We start from the raw sequence: 22,541 nt of genomic DNA, 5'->3' as shown, positions 1-22,541 counted from the left end.
CCCGGCTGCTGCGGTCCGTGGAAAAACTGTCTTCCATGAAAAGCGTCCCTGGTGCTTAAAAGGTTGGGGACTGCTGCTTTAAAGTGTCTCATTTCTACAGTTGTTACACTGTAAACAGCACAAAAAAACATTAAGGAAATACTTTTTCAGTATTTGAAAATTATCTGAGTCATCAAAATTGAAGTGAGTACTGTACGACTGAAGCTCCAACATGTTTCTGTTGTTTTACTTTCATCTTACTCATTAAAAAAACATATTATCAACCAACATTCAGGACAGAACAATATTCCTATTTCTCTGTCCATTGCAATGCCATAAATTGGCTAAAGATGCAAGGGTTGAGCACAGACATTCTGTGAGAGTCCACTGACTCTAGAGTATTGTATATTTAATGTTTTGTAAATTACATGCTATACATTCTTTGTACCAGTTAATATATGAAAAACTCATGTGAGAATATGTATTTGTGTGTGTATAACAAACACACTTTTATTTTTCAGAAAAAGTTATTAAGCATTTCCCAATACACTAGTGGTTGGATGATCATCATTCCTCAAATAGTGCCCTTATAATTTATGTACTTTCCTTTATTAAAAAATTTTTATAGTCACTGTTCATGTGTATAACCACCGACCAACAGCTCTCAAAGAATACTCCAATCCAGTCTATTACATCCCTTCATTTCAGACATTCCTAGAGTTACTCATGCATGGGAAGAAAAATATTCAAAAATGCCCATGTTACATGTATTTCAGTGAAATTAAGTTCTCTGAGTTTAATACCTTTAAATTAATTCTATAAATATAATTTATCACACTTTTATTTGAATTCTTCTTAAAAACAAATACAGCTTTCATCATAAGATCATAATGGAAGCACAGCTCATTTCACTGAGAATTAACCATAAAGCTATAGTCTTAAAAGTATTTGAGAATCAGAGTTGAATGAATTAAATTTATTTTTGGTAACAATACAAAAACATTTCTTCTACTAACTAGTATTTTATAAACTATCCCTTTTAAATAAAAAAAATGCATCTGTTACTTCTATGTATATTTCTCAACTGACTCTAAGCTTAAATAATAAAGTAATAATATAGCAAATTTTCTCAGGTACATTGAAATAAGACTGAAAAATATAGTTGTAAAGGTTAATTTACTCATCTGATTCCCTCTAGTCAATAGGAAAATAATCAGCTTGCAGTCAGGAGGCACACTTTATTAAAATTTATATTCCTAGATGCTAGAAGTATGACTTACACCAAGTATGCATTAAAGTATGTTAAGTAAATGGAGAGCAACAAGCTGGCCTACAGTAACTCTAGGCATCAGGAGTGAAAAACTGTAAAGACAGAAAAACACATCACTGTACAAAGTAATTCTTACTTAATGAAGAACAGTATTTTTAAGCTTGGACCAAACTTGGAGCCTGTCAGCATTTTTAAAAAGAAGAAGAAAAAAGATTAATCACTTTCAGAAAATGAACTGGTACTCGTAAGAAGCAAGTATTTGTGAGACATGAAAATAAAATAGGAAGCCTTTTCAAATAGGAAGCTGTATAGCATAAGGACTAAAAGCTCAGATATTAGGGTTTATATCCTAGTTCCATCATATACTTCAGTTATGACTTTGATGCCTCAGTTTCTTCATACATAGGACAGGGAAAATAGTGCTGAGTTCACAGAAATTTTCAGGAATTAAATAAGCAATAAATTATAAAACAATGTTTTACATATATTCACACAACTAAATTTTTTCTCAAAACAATACTATCCTTACTAAGAGCAATGTACTCTAAACTTTCTAGTATATTCCGTATGATCTCACCTTTAACTGGAACATAATCAACAAAAGAAAAAAGCAAACAAAATATAACCAGAGACATTGAAATTAAGAACAATCTGACAATAGCCATGGGTGGGAGGGGAGGGCACAGTGGGGGGAAGGGTTTTCAGAAACTACTATTCTATTGCATTTTTTTAAAGCTAGTTGCAACACACAAAACTGATTTTGAAAAACCAGCAACACTGGAGACTACAATATCTCTGAGGATCCTCCCAATATTCATTTTCAAATTAGCCTTCAATAGCAGTGGGTATCTGTCAATTTCACCTAAATTACTTCAAACTCTCACAGCCTTCAGTGAGTTTAAGAGACTCTAGATTCTAATGAGTATTTTATTGTTTATGATAATCATAACTAAGTACACCTTTCACATTCTAATAAAGTTCCCATGGGCTTTTTAAAAATTGTAGACCCTTCATTTCTTGAGTCACTTATTATATGCTTGTGTATACTAGCTAATGATCTAAAATGAAGTTATTATCTTGTGTCATGGTCCCAAGTCTTAAATATGCTGCTGTACTACCACTTACCTTCATAGATGTAAAAAGAAAAAATGTGAAGACACGAGAAATTATAGATCTTGCCCAAGATTCCCGGGACCTTTGGTTTTTTAGTTTAGTGCTGCGAGCTGGATGATGGAGCAGCAGCAACAGGTGGCACCTTTCCTCGAGCCCAGTGAGCCTGTGCAGGCCCCTTCTGAAGCTTTTTACACATACCGCCGTAATTCCTGAAAATTTCTGTGAACTCAGCATTACCTTCAAACAAATGCAGTTTTGTTTTGTTTTGTTTTTAATAATAAAGGGCTTACTTTCCAGTGATATATGGCTTTCCGAGTACTTAGATGTCAATGAAAAAATTGCTAAGATTTAAAAAATTATTTGGAACTTTTCATGGCAAAAACAAATTTCCAATCTCCAGAATAATTTATTTGACATTCAACAAATGCTGCCTGATTGTTTTGTTCTATGCCTAACAATCATCTTTTAACATCAACATTGACTTAATTATTCCAGGATTCTTTCAAATCCAATCCAAATTTTTAACCTAGTTTGGTAGGGATGCTGCATAATATGAAAAGTCCTAAAATGAGGAGAAAAAAGATTTGTGACTTCCCTAATTCCCCTCCTAGCTCCATTCCGTACTCTATGATCCTGGGCAGGTTTATTTAGCTCTCTGGACCTCAGTCTCTTCATTTGTAAAACAGGGGTAACACAAGTCCAGACTTCATGGGGCTGTTTTCATGAATTACTGCCTAATCACTCTGAATGGTGTCTAATAGGGAAGCACCCATAACCAGGGTTCTGCTCTTGTTTATGTGAAATTAAGGAAAGACTGAAAGTTCCTCACCCAGTTCTAAAAATTCACCTGAAAGCTATTAGTAGAGTAAGGGATAGATTTTACTCCTACTTATTCTCTAAAATGCAAACCAAGACATCATATTTACAACTAAACTACAGAACAATCATCACTCAGAACTGTCAGATATCAAGCTGAATGCAAGCCCTACAACTAAAGAATTAAAGAAGAAACCACATTGATTGAGACTGGTAGGAGGGACCGAGACATGGAACAGACTGATACTACACCAATGTGTGCTAAGTAAAGATAGGGATGGATATCTCAAGAGTGAAGGGTCCCAGCCGCACACCAGGCTGCCCAGCCCAGGGTTCCAGTGCCAGGAAGAGAAGTCTCCATAACTTCTGGCTATAAAAACCAGAGGGCATTGAGGCTGTAACTGCTAAACTCCTTAGCAGTTCTTCTTAAAGGGCCCATGCACGGACTTACACAAACTCACTTCCTCTGAGCTCCAGTATGGGGTCAGCAGACGGAAATATATCAGAGGCACACAGGGAGAAACTAAATTGTCCAGCATCAGGGCAAGAGCTGGGAGCAGCTTTCTCCCAGACAGAAGTGCTCGCAGAGGCCACTAGTCCTTTTCTGAGCCCTCCCCGAACACAGACACTTAGCCAGCAGGCAGGTGCCATACCTGAGACTCCATCTACCTGGCTCACATAGTTTGCCCCGCCCTGGTGATTCCCTGAGTTCCTGCCCTACCCAACATTCAGGCTCACTCAAGCTGTTTCCAGTGGCTTTCCCATATGAATAGCTTGTCTTGGCCCAATCAGATTTTCCTAAATTCTCTCAAACAAAAATATCTGGCTTCAGAGAATTCCATACCTCTGGCTAAGTTGCCCCAGGCTTGGCACTAGCAGCAGCCAGCCTTGGTTCACAGCTTGGTATTGCCTGGGCACCTACTATCCCAGCACAAATAGCGGCCATTTGCAGACTGCTTTGTAGCTTATGCTGTGTGACCCCAGGGAGAATACAGATGGTGGCTGACCTTGAACATACCAAGAGTAATCAAGGCTCAACTAAAACACGAATGTGTATACAACCTACACAGTGGGCACACCTTCAGTACCCAGGTGGGGTAATAGAGGAGGCTGTGCTGCTATACCTTACAGGACAGCTACTACTGCATATCAGGCCATTCTAACAAGCCTGGGAGACATAGCAGCTCTACCTAATACATAGAAACAAACAGAGGGAGGCTGCCAAAATGAGGAGACAAAGAAACACGGCCCAAATGAAAGAACAGAACAGAACTCCAGAAAAAGAACTAAACAAAATGGAGGCAAACAATCTACTGGATGAAGAAATCAAAACAGTGGTTATAAGGATATTTGATGGATTTAGTGAGAAACTCAACAGCATAAAGAGATCCAGTCAGAAATAAGAGATACACTTAAATGAAATGAACAATTTACAGAGAATCAACAGTACAATTGATGAAGCCAAGAATCAAATCAGTAATTTCAATACAAGGAAGCAAAAGACATGAATCAGAACAGCAAAAAGTAACAAGAATCCAAAGAAATGAGGACATGTAAGGAGCTGTCCTCCTTTGGGACAACTTTAAGAGTACCAACATTTACATCATGGGATGCCAGAAGAGAAGAGAGAGAGGAACAAATTAGAAACCTACTTGAAAAAATAATGACGGAAGACTTCCCTAACTTGGAGAAGGAAACAGACATACAAATCCAAGAAGCACACAGAGTCCCAAACAAGATGAACCCAAAGGGAGCCGCACCAAGATACATTATAATTAAAATGCCAAAGGTTAAATAGAGAGAATCTTAAGAGCAGCAAGAGAAAAGCAGTTACTTACCTACAAGGGAGCTCCCATAAGACTGTCATCTTATTTCTCCAAAGAAACTTTGCAGGCCAGAAAGAAACATTCAAAGTGATGAAAAGCAAGCACCTGCAACCAAGATACTCTATCCAGCAAAGCTATCATTTAGAATCAAAGGACAAATAAACAGCTTCCAAATAAGAAAAAGCTAAAGGAGTTCATCAGCACCAAATCAGCATTGTATAAAATTTAAAGTGTCTTCTTTAAGAAGGAGATCAAAAATAAAAATAATAAAATGGCAATAAATACATATCTACCAACAAGTGAATCTAAAAAAAACTAAATAAACAAGCACAAGAGACACAGACTCACAGATACAGAGAAAGTTTTGATGGCTGCCAGTCGAGAGGGAGGTTGAGGGGGTGGGCGAAAAAAGTGAAGGGATTTAGTACAAATTGATAATTACATAATAGTCATGGCAGCATAAAGTCATTGGAAATAGAGTAGCCAAAGAACATATATGCATGACCCATGGACATGGACAACAGTGGGGGGATTGCTTAAGGGAGCAGGGCAAGACTGAACTGAGTGGAGAAAAGGGTGAAAAACTGGAACAACTGCAATAGCATAATCAATAATATATAATTTAAAAAATAAAAATAAGGTTAGCTGCACTAAATGAAGAACAGAGTAAGGAACAAAGGTGATGCATAATACACAGATTTTAAAGTATCCATTTTTGTGGCTTTTGATAATAAGGGAGAATCAGTTCAATTGTATCAGCAGGAAAAATTAATGTATTAGTATTCCTTACAATCCTGAAAAGGATCTGAAATAGAATCACTCACTGTTTTATAGCACACAGCTCCAACAAATTACAAACAAAATAATCTAATTCACTTTCACTATCCTAGTGAGTTAGAGAGGGAGAATATGTCTTGAATCTAGTATTTCACTCAGTGTGCTTGTGGTCAAGATGTTCAAGTAGGCAGACACGGCTCACCTCTTTGCACAACCACATCAAAATTACAACTGAAATATAGAACAACCATCACTCAAGAATGTCAGAAATCGAGCTGAATGGAAGTCTCACAAATATGGAACTGAAGAAACCACATCCATCCACACTGGCAGGAAGGGTGCAGATGAGGAACAGGTTGGCCCCACACCCAGGCAAATAAAAATTCAGTAAGAATATCTAGGGAGCCAGGAGTCCCCAACCCGCACTAGGCCCCCCAGCCCAGGATTCCAATGCCAGAAGATAAGTCCCCACAACTTCTGACTGCAAAACCCAGAGGTGATTGAGTTGGTGCAGGAGACTGCTACAGCCCTAAGAATTTCCTCTTGGGAAACCCACATGCAGACCCACCCACTCAGACTCACTCCCTCTGAGCTCCAGCACCAGTGGTATATCGGGAGAGACTTAAGTGTCTGGTATCAGGGTGAGCAGAACGCATTGTCCCTTTGCTCAACCCTCCCACCACAGAGCCAATAGGCTGGTGCCATTATCTGAGATGCCAGCAACCTGGCTAACACTGTGACTACGTTGGAGATCCACAGATGCTCCACCACATCCAATTTATGGGCTCACCCAAGCTGCTTTTCCATAAAAAAGGCTGGTCTTGGCTCCTAAATCCTATCAAGAAAGCAACAGCTGGCTTCAGTGAGCCCGAGCAGCAGCCGGATTAGAACCACAGAGAGGCTGTACCTGGGAATCTCCAAGCCCAGAACAAGTAGCAGCCATATCAGATTGCTCTGCTGCTCAGGCAAGGTGCACAGGGAAAAACACAGGTGGGGACTACTGACCTTTGCCTGCATCACCTGGGAAACCCCAGGGTCAACATAACCAGTAGACAGCTACAGACCACATTGGAGTACCACCACCCTGCTCCTGCACAGCTGATCCTCTACAGAGGTTAGTGGTCAGTGGTCCAGCCAGTCCTTGCAGGTGACTGGCCTGGCTACATTCCTCCCCTTGACCTGCCAACAGCAACCAAGGCTCCACTACAACAGGAGGGTATACTCAACACACATGGAGAGCATACCCTGAGTACACAGCTTGGGTGACAGGGGAGGCTATGCCACTGAACCCTACAGGACACCTACTAAATTAAGGCCACCAAGACATGGAGTCAAAGCAGCTCCACCAAAATGAGGAGACAAAGAAACATGGCCCAAATGAAAGAACAGATCAAAACTCCACAAAAACACTTAAAAATGGTGATATGCAATCTATCAGATGCAGAGTTCAAAACACTGGAATAAGGATGCTTAAGGAACTTAGTGAGGACCTCAGCAGCATAAAAAAGACCCAGTCAGAACAAAGGATACACTAACTGAAATAAAGAACAATTCACAGGGAAACAACTGTACAATGGGTGAAGCCAGGAATCAAATCAATGATCTGGAACACAAGGAAGCAAAGAACATCCATGTAGAACAAGAAGAAAAAAAACGAGCATAGTATAAACAGCCCTTGGACAACTTTAAGAGGTCCAATATTCACCTCAAAATGGTGCCAGAAAGAGAAGAGAAAGAGCAAGAAATCTGAATTCTATCTGAAAAAAAACAGTAAAAGAAAACTTCCCTAATTTGGTGAAGGAAACAGACATGCAAGTCCAGGAAGCACAAAGAGTCCCAAACAAGATGGATGCAGAAAGGCCCACTCCAAGACACATAATAATTAAAATGCCTAAGGTTAAAGATAAAGAGACGATTAAAAGCAAGAGTAGTTGCCAAAAGGTTGCCAGATGGGAGGAAGAGAAAGGGTGAAGAGATGAAGGGATTAAGAAGTACAAATAGGTAGTTCCAGAATAGCCACGGGGATGTAAAGTACAGTACAGGAAATGGAGGAGCCAAAGAACTTCCATGCATGACTCATGGACATGAACAATGGTGGGGCGACTGTGTGAGGGAGTGGGGGTGCTGGGTGGAGGGGGCAAAGGAGGAAAATCAGGACAAGTATAATAGCATAATTAATAAAACAAAGTTTAAAAAAAAGTAACACTCAGAAAATACCAGTTTTATTCTATCATGGTCTAAATATCCATAAGACTGTATACAGTCCTTATCTACTTATTGAATATATACATATGGTAAAAATGTTCAAATATAGCATATAATTTTAAATGATAACCACTTGATATTGGTTATATTTCCATTATAAATATCATGGTATAAATGTGATTATATACCCTGAACCCCGTGCTAGTAACACTTTGTGGCAATTCAGTGTCATCATTCATGTAGGACATGACAATGAAAATAGAAAATGCTATCCCTATAGATCTGTTTTTACCTCTTTATTACAATTAAGGCTAAGAGATGTGTCAGGTCATTCTGACCCATTCCTTAGTGTGTAGGATTTTCTTCAGCCATTTTTCTAAAGTCTATTTTAAGGGCTCTACAGAATTTTGACCCAGTATTATGTTTATTTTCCAGATAAGGAATTTTCAAATAAATTACTTTATCTGATCAATTATCCAGATAAAGTAAATGTATATAGTGAACCCTAATCAAGGAGAATTTTCTTATTTAAAAAATATTTACAGTTGAATCAAAGATTTTTTTATACATAGTAAATCATACCCATCATCTTACTCTGTGAATATGGAATGGGGCAAAAGTAAGTATACAGTTATAAGTATGCAAAATAGTTTATTTTTGCATTATTATTAATTCTTGTATTATTTTCCATATGAACAACTGTACACCTACTTTTGCCCTGCTCTGTATATATATATCTACTTCCTTATAAGTCTTTCCCAGACAATTGTTTTCATATATTGTTCATTTTGATTCAGAATAATTATTTAAATATTTTTATACATTTTAAATTTTAGTTTGAATATTTTTATTGAAGATCCATTTTACTAAATATTTCTCTGTGTGTGGGGGGTGGGATGTTTTAAATATAGTTCTGAAGTTACTGGCATTGCCAAATGGTCTTTGAAATACAAAGAAAACACAGCTTTTTAATTTATACCTTTTTTTTAATCTCTTCTACATCAAAACCAGAGTACTCTGAAAAGCCAATAAAAGTTATAATATGCACCAAAGGCCTGCCAGTGAGTGAGTTAGAAAGAGATAATCTTGCCTTTTCATCTCTCCCTCTTGCTTTACAATCCTTGTCCCTACTTGTGGAGGGTTTCTCATTCTTCGATATAGGATGTGCTCGGCCTACTGGTCCCCTGGCTCCCGCTCCTGGCATTTCTTTCCTCAGAGGTTTTACTTCTCGATTGGGACGCCTTATCTGAGGTGGAGCTCTGACAAGAAAAGTAAAATAAAAGTTAATCAAAGGCAAAAGTACTTCGATACTACCTTAGTCGACAAAACTATTAAGTCAAGAAGGACAGAATCCCCTTATTTACCCCTTTTGCCAATTCATGGCCATATTGATTAGATCAGTCTTTAAAAGTGCTTTTCTTTAAAATATACTGATTAATACAGTTATTAAATACATACAAATGACAATATTATAGCAGCAATTATCTTGTCAAAAATAACTATGAATCACCAATGAAGGGCAACACAAACTATTCCCATCTAATAATCTTAATAGAGTAATGGAAAGGCCATTAAGTTTATTCATTACTGTCCTAAACCAAGAACAAGTAACAAACAAAAAAAGAACAGCCCTGGCCAAGTAGCTCAGTAGAGCATCATCCAGTACACCAAGGTTGCAGGTTTGATCACCCCATCAGAGGACATACAAGAATCAACTAATGAATGTATAAGTGGAACAAGTTAATATTTCTCTCTTCCCTGTCTTCCTCTCTCTCTCCAAAAATTTTTAAAAGGAGTGGGGTGTTATTTTTTTAAAAGAACATCATAAAAGCTGAAATGACAAGAATTCAAAATATGCCTATTTGTAGTTTACTATTTTTTTTACAATATAATGCTTTTCTCTGATTCCGTACTGGAAAATCCAACATTTCATTCATAAATTACAAATGGCAGGACTCAACAATCAAGTCTTATAAACAAAGTAACTTATTTTAAAAATATTATTCATGCTTTGAGGGGGTCAAAAATCACAGGATCCTTCAGATTATACAGGTCCCCAAATGTGAATCAAGAATTTTGATGACTATGAATGGTAATGGATGTTAATGAGACTTATTACAGCCATTTTGCAATATATAAAAATACTGAACCATTAAGTTGTACTCCTGAAACTAGTATGTTATGCCAGTAATATCTCATGAAAAAATTTTTTTGATGACTATATAAATGTAACAGTGCACACAAAGTGGCATATTTTGTTTCATGTAATGTGAAAAGTGTCCTCTTCAAATAGCAAAATTTTGAGGTTGCTCAGCAGCGTATTATCTCTCTGGGTGTTGGGGGTACTCTATCACTGTGTGTGTAATCTTTTTTCTTGAACCATCTCTGCCTGTTTCCATACCTCTTCTCTCTGCAGCCCTTCAGATCCCACATGTGCATTCCTTTTTCACCAATTGGACATTTCTATTATTATGCCCTTTCCAGTTTCATGCTTTTAATTCACTAACTCATCGCGAAGCTTCTCTTCCTGGTATTAGAAAAAGTGGCAAATGTATACAACACAATTGAACCCAGCAAAACAGGTAACTGGATAAAAAGCCAGGAGGGTTGCAAATTTCAAGCAAAAAAGAAAAAAAGTAAAAAAACTGACAACATATTGCAGATCTAATGTAGTATCTTCAGTTTGTTGGAATTAGACCACTACATGAACCTGCTAAGCATAGAGAGGTTGATAGAATCTGTACCAAGGGGACCCCCAAAACCTGGAATTATCTTCTGGAGGATGGGTCCCTTGTAGTACAGGCTCTCACCCCTAGGTGAGTAGTCTAGTAACCCATCTGTATCAGTATACCAGCTGGCGTTGTTGTGAGAGGCTGCATTTGGCTTCAGTGAATTATTTTTGAAAACTCTTTCAAAGTGTTTGCCCATTTCATGATAGGTAATTTATGAGCATCCCAGCCCATTCTTCACTGAGTATTCAGCAGTTTTTAACCAAAACCAGCAGGACCCCCATAACCTAACCTCCCTATTCACCCAATCTTGCCCTGAGCAACTTTTTTTTGTTGTTTTCTTAGATGAAAAAAGTATTCAATGGGAAACTATTTCCTGATGTGGAGGAGGTGGAAAAAAAAGGCAGAAGCAGTAAAAGGCATCAAAACCAACAATTCAGAAACTGTTTTGAGCAGTGGAAAAAACGTCTGAACAGGTGTATTGCAATAAATTGAGAGTACTCTGAAGGTGACTGAAGTTTAAACATGTAAGAATAAATACATGATTTTTATATGTAAATTCCATTTTTTGGTGGTTCCCCTTTGTATGTCTAACTATGAGGTTCCCACACACTGACAGCTGAACCCTGGGAGTCCATTCAAACAGTGGTGCACTGAACACCCTTTAGGAGGCATTCAGCCTCTGCTGTGCTAGGCCCTCAAAGGAGAGACAAAGACGAACATGAAATGGTGTAAAAGAAATCCACAGGGAAGAAACTAGAAAATAATGTATAGTAAACTGATTATAAGGCATTTTCAAATTTAAAGGTATTATTATATTATTGGTTCCAGTGCATTATTAGTCTTTAAGCGTACTGCCAATAAAAGAAAAACGTGATGAGACTGGTAAAAAATAAAAAACTAAAAATGTTACATTGCTCTATTCTTAGTATTTCACTGCAACCACTGTTTCCTGACTGGTTTGTTTTAATGAGGGATAGATTGTTTATATATATCTGCATATGTATCAACGCCTTTCTGGAGCCCAATTCATGGGTATGACCAATAATAAGACAAGCATCTCCTCCACATGGAACACAGGCAAGTTTGGCCTGTCATCTCTGCATCTGTTTAAACAGTCTGTCATTGTTTATGGTCCTGCCCTTGGGACACACAGCCAGCCTGGAGCCCGTGCTCACTGGCAGCAGTTCCAACCACACGCCTGCACCCAGCCTCGTGGTCAGGGTAGAGAATCCTGAAGCACAGCTGCCACCTCCACAGACTGTGCTCCCCTTTAGCATGGTCTGTCGGGGCTGCTGAGGAGGCACAGATAGTCCTTGGGTACCCTACCGGTTCAGGGAGGCTGTGTTGTCAGAGACTTACTTCAAAGCTCATGCACAGCCTGCATGCCTAGGGTTTGCTGCTGCTGACCTGCCCTGCCACTCAATACTCTGATGGGCTCAGGCACAGTTTGAGTGAAATTGTTCAAGAAGCCACATGTGCCATTTGTGGTGAGTTCCATCTCACAGAAACTGGGCCTGTGCCTGGTGAGTCTTCAGTTCCATCTCACTGCAGCTGGATGTCAACATTTGTAACAGACTCTGTCAGCTTCCCAAAGGACAACCTTGATTCTAGTCTGTAGACCACCCTTTAGGAGTGCACCACTGCACAATGGCATGCTTCAAATTAAGGACTCAGTGACAGCTTCCAGGCTGTGTAACACCTATGTCTAGAGGCTTTTACTGATCTCTTTTTAAAAAGAGACTTTAGTATGGTTACAAAACATTATCAACCTCCATCTGAATGCTCAAAGACTGACAATGTACCAGCTTATACTGTTTCAAATATAGAGAATAACTCACAGATCTGCAGATAAAAGACTAGACTGTCTACACTGTGCTCAGTCCTACTTGAAGACATTTCCGTATAGGAATGGGAAGAAATTGCCTTACTTTATCATATGCAAATAAACCTGATTTCCTCCAAAATCCAGTACTTCCTCTTTCTAAGCTGTACTATTAAATGTCAAATTTATAAGTAAATGTTCTCATCAGCATTGCTTCCAAGCACCTGGAAACAACCCAAATGTCGAGTATCAGACTACAGAAATAAAGTACTATATGTTCACATAATGGGATCCTGTGTTCACAACAACACAGTTTACAGCTATACACAGTGACAAACATGAATCACAGGACCACCACCTCAAGGGAAAACACAGGTTCAAAGAACATGCAGTGTAATTCCAAGTAAAACAGGATGCTATTTGGGGATACAAATGTATATGTTAAAATGTCAAGAAAGGCAAGAGAATTATAAACTCCAAATACAGGGTAGTGTCAACTGTGACAGGGGAGGAAATGGAATAGGATGCAGAGGAGACCACAGGGGAACTTCAAAGGTACCAGCAAAGTCCTTTATCTTAAACTCCAAGGTGAATATACAGATGCTAGTGTATTGTGACACCTTATACCTTACACGAATTTTAATGTTCATATTATCTACTCATAATATGAACATATGAACCGTAGTTAATAAAACTGAAATATGATTATACTACAACAACACTAAGACATTTGAGCACCTAAAAATGAAATTATAGGGTTGCTACAAAGTTTCTGACATGTGCTAGAAACACTCATGTTCTACTGATGTGGAATCCAAGTACCCGGCCTCAGATGAACCTACTGCACCATTACCTGGCCAATCTCCAGAGAAGACTGGACTATACAAATAGGACTCTCTGACTCACGGTGCTGCGCCACCACAATTCCCAAAGTCAAAGCAAAAGGGGCCTCTTTGACAGTATCTTCATGCTATGCCATGTTAACAAACAGGGTCTCTAAGATATATTACATTTTTCTCTAATTGCTCTATAAGCTCCTTTCTAAAAATTCCATCTATTGAACTCTTCAATTTCTTCTAGCTTTCTGCTTAATGATCACTCTAAACGACTTGATTTTACCTATTTGTTCAAACACTGTTACAATTCTGGTACAAGAATAAGTAATTTGGAACAAGTCCTCTTTGTGCCCAACAACATAACCCAAGATTACATAAAGTTAACCTCCGAAAAAGAAAAAAATAATCTGATTTTGCTACTACATTAATGCATATAAGCCCAGAATTAAATAAACAGAAAAACATCTCTCTCCACAACTAACAAAAGCATAAGAGACATAAATTCCAAGTAATTCACACTAATATTTTTGCTATAAAGACTTGGAATCAATTTATCAGACTCTGAGTCCAAGAAAAAATTATTTGTTAAAAAATCATAAGGTGTTCCAGTCATAATGAGAGCATAGGCAAACCCAGCTCACCTCCTCACAAAACCACATTGAAGTTACAAGTAAAATATAGAACAGCCAACACAACCATCAGATATCCAGTTGAACAGAAGTCTAACTACAGAATTAAAGAAACCACACCCATCCAGACTGTAGGTAAAAGTCTGAGAGGGGTTTCTCAGGAACAAGGAGTCCCAGCCCTACACCAAGGTCTCCAGCCCAGGGTTCCAGGGCCAGGAAGGTAAGCCCCCATAACTTCTGGCTAAAAAACTGTGGGGATTGAGTCAGTAAAAGAATTTTCTGGAATCCCAAGCAGTTCCTCTTAAAGAACCCACTCATGGACTTAATCTGACTCATGCCCTCTGAGCTCTAGCAGCAGGGTAGCAGCTTAAAAGGCACCAGTGGCATCCAGGGAGAAACTGAAGTGTCCAGCATCAAGGAGAAAGGTGAGGGACAGCCTTCTCCCAGACAGAAAGGCAGCCATTGTCCCTTTTCTAAACCCCTTCCCCGCAGAGCTGAGACTCCATCAACCTGGCTAACACTGCTTGCCTTGCCTTAGAGATTCCCTGAGACTCTATCCCACCCAACTTACTGGCCCATCCAAGCTGCTTTTCCGTATGAATGGCTGGTCCTGGCTCATGCTTCACAACTTACTAGATCCTCTCAAACAAGCAACAGCCAGCCTCTGTGAGCCCCTAGCCCCCCATACCTCTTGCTAAAGGGGCCCCAGGCCCAGCACTAGCAGCATCCAACCTAGATGCACAGCTTGGCTTTGCCTAGGAATCTCCAAGCCCAGAACAAAGTAGCAGTCATTTGCTTTACAGCTCATGCAGGAGGGCCCCAGGGAAAACACAAGTAGGGGCTGACCTTGGCCTGTACCACCCATGAAACCACAGATCCTGCACACTCAGTGGAGACTTATAAACCATATCAGAGCACCGCCACTGTGCCTCCACACAACTGATCCTCCATGGAGAGCAGAGGTCGGTGGTCAGTGGTGACAGCCAGTCCTTACACCTGACTGGCCTGGGTAACTCCCTCCCACTGACCTGCCAAGAGCGATCAAGGCTCAAATGCAAGAGGAGGGTATACTGAGCTTACATAAAGGGTGCACCCTGAGTACCCAGCCTGGGTGATAGAAGAGGCTGTGCCACTGGACCCTACCAAACATCTACTATATTAGGCCAAACTATCAAAACAGGGAGTCACAGCAGCCCTACCTAATACACAGAAACAAACACAGGAAGACTGCTGAAATGAGCAAAGAAACACAGCCCAAATGAAAGAACAGACAAAACTCCAGAAAAAGAGTTAAATGAAATGGAGATAAGCAATTTATCAGATGCAGAGTTCAAAACACTGTTTATAAGGATGCTCTAGGAACTTAGTGAGGACCTCACAGCATAAAAAAAATCCAGTTAGAAATGAAGGATACACTAATTGAGATAAAAAACAATTTACAGGGAACAACAGTAGAGTAGATGAAGTCTAGAATCAAATCAATGATTTGGAACATAAGGAAGGAAAAAACAACCAGTCAGAACAACAAGAAGAAAAAAGATTCCAAAAAAAATGAGGATAATGTAAGCAGCTTCTGGGACAACTTCAAGCAATTCAACAACATTCACATAATAGGGGTACCAAAAGAAGAAGAGAAAGAGCAAGAAACCAGAAATCTAGTTGTAAAAATAATGAAAGAAAACTCCTCTAAGTTGCTGAGGGAAATATACAAGCGTATTCAGGAAGCACAGAGAGTTCCAAACAAGATGGATGCAGAGAGACCTACACCAAGACACATCATAATTAAAATGCCAAATGTTAAAGATAAAGAGAGACTCATAAATGCAGCAAGAGAAAGCAGGTAGTTACCTACAGGGATTTCCCATAAAGCTATCTGCTGATTTCTCAAAAGAAACTTTGCAGGCTAGAAGGGATTGGGAAGAAATATTCAAAGTCATAAGAAGCAGGGAACTATAGCCAAGACTGCTCTACCCAGCAAAGCTATCGTTTAGAATTAAAGGGCAAATACGGAGCTCCCCAGCAAGAAAAAAACTAAAGGAGTTCATCATCACCAAACCATTATTATATGAAAAGATAAAAGGACTTAAGAAAAAATGAAAATCAAAACTATGAGCAATAAAATGGCAACGTACACATATTTATCAACAACTGAATTTAAAAAACAAACTTAGCAAACAAGAAGGCTAGAGACAGAATCATGGATATGTAGAAGGATTTGATGGTTGCCAGACTCAGGACATGTTGTAGGAAAATGGATGAGAGGTGAGAGGATTAAGTAGTATAAGTAGGTAATTATAGAATAGCCGTAGGGAAAATACAGCCTAGGAAATAGAGTAGCCAAAGAACCTACCCATGACTCATGAACTGAACAATGGTGTAGAGATTGCCTGAGGGAGTTGGGGCTTCTCGGTGGAGGGTGCAAAGGGTTAATAATCAGGACAACTGTAATAGCATAATCAATAAAAAATATTTTTAAAACAAAAAGAAAAAAATAAATAAAAATATCATGAGGCAAAAAAACAAAGCTTAAATAGAAATTAAAGGACCTATGATGTGAAATAGACATTAATGATTAAGAACTTTAGTGTCTACTGTTATCAAATATGTAACTGCTATTTTTCCAAATCAGCAATTCTGATTTTTGGTTTATATTTATGGTTTACCTAATTAGTACAGGAACTATACTGGACGCTATGCTGACATAAAAATGTTGTAGCACTATCCCTACCTTCAGAGAAAGAGCATGAACACCTGGTGTCAGCATTAGAGTTAGAACCCTAAGACCTGGGTGCCCTTTTCCCTGGGCCACCAATTACCTATTACACAGGCATATCACTTACCACTTACAAGCCTCATGTGCTTCCTCTGTAAATGTAGATTAATACTTCATAGAATTTTTTAAATTTATTTTTCACTAAGATATAACATATATACAGTAAAATGCACATATATTAAGTACACAACTCAATGCATTTTCGTACCATATAACCATAGGGAGATCCAGATGGGACATTTCCCAATAGCCCAGAAAGGTTTTCATGGTCCTTCTTAGTAAATTATCAGCCCCTAAAGAGAATCACTATTCTGACCTTACTATCAAATATTAGGTTTGTCTGTTCTAGTTTCATGTAGATGTAATTCTATAGTACATAATCTGCCTGGTTTCTTTCTTTCAACATTACCACCGTATGGGAGAAGATACTTGCAATAATACATCTGATAAGAGGTTAATTTCCAAGATACATATAAGAACTTACACAAATCCACACCATTAGACAAACAATCCAATTAAAAATGGGCAAAGGACATAAACAGACATTTCTGCAAAGAGGACATATAGATACCAATGGCTATATTAAAAATGTTCAATGTCATTAATCATCAGAGAGATGCAAACTAAAACCACAATGAGATATCACCTCACACCTCTCAGAATGGCTATCATCAATAAATCCACAAACAACAGGTTTTGGTGAGGATGTGGAGAAAAGGACACTGTCGTACACAGTTGGTGGGAATGCAGCGCAGCCCACTGTGGAAGACAGTATTCAGTTTCCTGAAAAAATTAAAAGTGGAACTGCCTTTTGACCCAGTAATTGCACTTCTTGGAATATATATACTAAGAAACCAAAACCACTCATTTGAAACCATACATCTTTATGTTCACTGCAGTGTTATTTACAATAGCCAAGATTTAGAAGCAGCCCAAGTGCCCATTTAGAAATGTGTGGATAAAAAAGCTGTAGCACATTTATTTACACAATGGAATGCTATTCAGCTGTAAAAGAGAAGGATATCTTACCTTTTATGACAGCATGAGTGGACATGGAGATTATTACGCTAAGTGAAATATGCCAGTTAGAGAAAGACAAATACCATATAATCTCATTTACTTATGGAATCTAATGAATAAAATAAACTGATGAACAAAACAGAAACAGAGGCATGGATACATGGAATAGACCGACAGCTGTCGGAGGGGTGGAGGGAGGACTGGATAAAAGGTGATGGGATTAGCCAAAAACATATATACGTAACACAAAGCCACAGACAACACTGTCATGATAGCCAGAGGGGAAGGGGATGGGTATAGGTGGAAATTGGCAAAGGGGAAAAAAGTGGAGACAGAAAGAAACTTTGCTTGGGACAACAGGCTCATGATGCATTGTGCAGATGATTTTTTTTGAGTTGTACACTTGAAACCTGTATGGTTTTGCAAACCAATGTCATCCCAATAAATTCAACTTAAAAAAATTATCTGTGAAATGCAAAATGCATCCATATTCCTAATGACAGCATTAGTTTATCTTTCATCATTGCTGTGCACTATTCTACTGCATAAACATACTACAGCTTATCTAGCTTACTGTTGAAGAACACTTTAATTATTTTCTGTTTGAGGTTATTATTAAAGCTTCTATGAATATGGGGAATATGTTCATGATAAACCTAAGCATTCATTTCTTTGGAGTATATACCGGGACTAGAATTGCTGGATCACAGGGTATATGGAAGATTAGTTTTTGTATATATAGCCAGTTTTCCAAAGTGGTGATGCCATTTTACACTGCCTTCAACAGTGTCTGAATGCCATCTTAGCCATTTTGGAAGGAGAGTAATGGTATTTCATTGTGGTGTTGCTTTGCCTTCTCTGAATGACTTATGAATGTTGAACACCTTTCCAACAATATGCTTATTGGCCATGTGAATATCCTTTTTTGTAGAAGATCTATTGCAGTTGTTAGACCATTTCCTTTTCAATTGGGTTGTCTGATTTTTTTCTTATTGATTTATTGATGGTTGTTCCTTACAGGCGTATCTCAGAGGTACTGTAGGTTTGACCCAGACCACTGCAACAAGTAAACATCAAAATAAAGCAAGTCACTCAAACTTTTAGGTTTCCTGGTGCACACAAAAGTTATGTTTACACTATACTACAGTCTACTAAGTACACAATAGTATTATGTCTAAAGAAATATATCATATCTTAATTAAGAAATACTTTATTGCTCAAAAATGCCAGCCGTCATATGAGTCTTCAGTGTGTCAATCTTTTTGCTGGTGGAAGCTCTTCCCTCAATGTTGATGCTGGTGACTAATCAGGGTGGTGGTTGCTGAAGGCTGGGTTGGCTGTGGCAACTGCTTAAAACAAGATAACGAGGGTTTGCCACTTCGACTGACTTCCTTTCATAGACAATTTCTCTGTAGCATGTGATGCTGCCTGATGGCATTTTACCCACAGTCAATCTGCCCTCTCTGCTGCTGCTTTATCAACTAAGTTTATATAATATTCTAAATCCTTCATTGCCATTTCAACAATCTTCACAGCATATTCACCAGGAGTAGATTCCATCCCAAGAAACCACTCCCTTTGCTCACCCTTAAGAAGCAACTCCTCATCCATTAAAGTTTTAGCTTAAGAGTACAGCAACTCGGTAACATCTTTAGGATCCACTTCAGGATCCACTTCTAGTTCTCTTGCTATTTCCACATCTGCAGTTACTTCCTCCACTGATGTCTAGCATCCCTCAGTCATCCACTAGGGTTGGAATCAACTTCTTCCAAAATCCTGTTAATGTTGATATCTTGCCCTCTTCCATTGATCACAAATGTTCTTAATGGTTTGGTAAATCTTTTCCAGAAGGTTTTCAGTTTATTAGTCCCAGATCTGTAAGAAGAGCCACTATACCAGCTATAGCCTTTCAAAATGTATTTTTAAAACAACTTTTAAGTATGACTTAAAAGTTGAAACTACTCCTTGATCCAGGGGCTGCAGAATGAATGTTATGTTAGAAGGCATAGAAACAACATTACTCTCATACATCTCCATCAGAGCTCTTGGGAGACCAGGTGAACTGTCAATGAGCAGTAATATTTTGAAAAGAATCTTTTTTCTGAGCAGGTCTCAACAGTGGGCTTAAAATATTCAGTAAACCATATTATAAACAGTTGTGCTGTTATCCAGACTTTCCTGTTCCATTTATACTCAAAGGCAGAGTAGATTTAGCATAATTCTTAAGGGCCCTAGGATTTTTGGAATGGTAAATGAGCTTAAGCTTCAATTTAAAGTCCCCAGCTACATCAGCTCCTAACAGGAGAGTCAGCCTGTCCTTGGATGCTTTGAAGCCAGACACTGACTTCTCTCTAGCTATAAAAAATCCCTCTATGTCATTCTCTTGCAATTAGGCTGTTTCCCCTACACTGCAAATCTATTGTTGATGTAGTGACCATTCCATTAATTACCTCAGCCAGACCTTCGGGATCACTTGCTAATACATCTACATCAGCACTCGCTGCGCTTCACACCTTGCACTTTCATGTTTGGAGACACCTTCTTTCCTTAAGCCATATGAACCAACCTCTGCTAGCTTCTAACTTTTCTTCTGCAGCTTCTTTACCTCTCTCAGACTTCCTAGAATTTAAGAGAGTTAGGGCTTTGTTCTGTCTTAGGCTTTGGCTTAAGGGAATGTTGTGGCTGGTTTGATCTTCTATCTAGACTCCTAAAACAGTCTCCACATCAACAATAAGGCTATTCCACTTTCTTATCATTCATATGTTTGGTGAAGTAGCACTTTTAACTTTCCTCCAAGAACTTTTTCATTCACAACTTGGCTACTCAGCACAAAAGGACTAGCTTTGAGCTTATCTCAACTTTCAGCATGCCTTTCTCACTAAGCTTAATCATTTCTGGCTTTTGGTTTAAAGTGAGAGATATGTGACTCTTCTTTTCACTAGAACACTTACAGGCCACTGGAGGGTTATTAATTAGCCTAATTTCAATATTGTAGTGTCACAGGGAACAGGGAGGGCAGAGGGGGGGTACAACTTTGGGGTTAGTGGAAAGGTCAGAACACACACATTTATCAATGAAATTCGCTGTCTACATGGGCACAGTTCATGGAGTCTAAAAACAATTAGAATAGTAGCATCAAAGATCATTGATCACAGATCACAATAACAAATACAGTAATAAAAAAAGTCTGAAATATTACGAGAATTACCAAAATGTGACACAGAGACCAAAGTGAGAAAAAGTTGGAAAAATGCACTGATCAATTTGCTCGATGTAGAGTTGCTATAAAAACCCTGAACTGATTTTTAAGAATGCAATTATCTGTAAAGCACAATAAAATGAGATGTACTTGTATATATTCCAGATACAAGACCTTTCTGAGACACACACATTGCAAGTATCTTCTCCCAGTACATGGCTTGCCTTTTTACTCTTACAGTGAGTCTCCTGAGGAAGAGAAGCTCATAATTTTAGAATTCTGACTTACCCGACTTTTATCTTTAATACTTTAGTGTCCAGTTTTTAATAAATCTTTGCTAGCCCAGGATCATGATGACATTCTTCTACGTTACCTTCTGTAACATTTATTTTATTACCTTTCACATTTTGGTAGTGATCTAGTTCAAATTAATTTTTCTACATGGTATAAAGCAGGGATTCAAGATTTTTCCCTGACATGGATATTCAATTCACCTAGAGACCTTTATTGATAAGACCCACCCTTCCCACTGAACTGCAGTGGTACTCTCTTCGTAAATCGTGTGACTTCACAGAATTTGATCTTTAATGATAAGTTCCAGTTCTAAAAAGGACTTTGGAAATTATAGTTTTTTACTATCAGAAGATTATAAACAAATATTTTATGATATATACAGGAGTCAATCTGTTCAAAATATTCAACACATACCCCAATTTTTAACGAATACAAGACACTATGCTACATAATTCAAAAGGCTATACAGGGTTAATCCTCCCCTCATTACCTAACAAGCAAATCAATCATATTCAGAAATACATTGAGCACTACAGGCCATGCTGATATGAGTTGTTTTGTGTCTCCAAGGGTGCTGTTTGTGCAGAAAATATGCCTCAAAGGCTTACTTTCCTTTTTAAAATATTCAACTTATTAAAATGCAAAAAAAATCAATTACTCCTTAAAGCTTATAAATTCAGGTTATGAGGGGAAACCAAAACAAAAAGTATTTATAAAAAACTGTGTATTTATCTGCCCTCCCATTCCAAATGATAGCTTTGCTGGATAGAGTAATCTTAGATGTAGGTCCTTGCCTTTCATGACTTCAAATACTTCTTTCCAGCCCCTTCTTGCCTGCAAGGTTTCCTTTGAGAAATCAGCTGGTAAGTGTTATGGGAACTCCTTGGTAGGTAACTGTCTCCTTTTCTCTTCCTGCTTTTAACACTCTCTCCTTATCTTTAATCTTGGGTAATGTAATTATGATGCACCTTAGTGTGTGCTTCCTTGGGTCCAACTCGTTTAGGACTCTCTGAGCTTCCTGGACTTCTAGGAAATTTATTTCCTTTGCCAGACTGGGGAAATTCTCCTTCATTATTTTTTTTCAAATAAGTTTTCAATTTCTTGCTGTTGTTCTCCCTCTGGCACCACTATGATTCGGATTTTGGAACATTTAAAATTGTCTTGGAAGTTCCTAAGCCTCTCCTCATTTTTCTGAATTCTTGCTTCTTCATTCTGTTCTTGTTGGACATTTATTTCTTCCTTCTGCTCCA

The 22,541-nt window shown here is 38.4% G+C and overlaps 1 protein-coding gene across 7 annotated transcripts in view; it reads right to left on the bottom strand.

The window, feature by feature from the left end:
- The window catches only part of KATNAL1 (katanin catalytic subunit A1 like 1), a 138,484-nt gene that overhangs the window by 57,867 nt on the left and 58,076 nt on the right, over window positions 1-22,541 (bottom strand). For all 7 annotated transcript variants that reach the window (XM_053672890.1, XM_053672894.1, XM_053672889.1 and 4 more), the window contains one exon: window positions 9,077-9,245. In XM_053672890.1, coding sequence (XP_053528865.1) covers window positions 9,077-9,245 — 169 coding nt within the window. The remainder of the gene's footprint in view (window positions 1-9,076; window positions 9,246-22,541) is intronic.

Source organism: Artibeus jamaicensis, unplaced genomic scaffold (genome assembly GCF_021234435.1).
Source record: "Artibeus jamaicensis isolate MK-2021 breed Jamaican fruit bat unplaced genomic scaffold, CSHL_Jam_final contig_793, whole genome shotgun sequence".
In the NCBI taxonomy this organism is placed as follows: Eukaryota; Metazoa; Chordata; class Mammalia; order Chiroptera; family Phyllostomidae; genus Artibeus; species Artibeus jamaicensis.
This window is presented reverse-complemented; position numbering and strand designations above follow the sequence as displayed.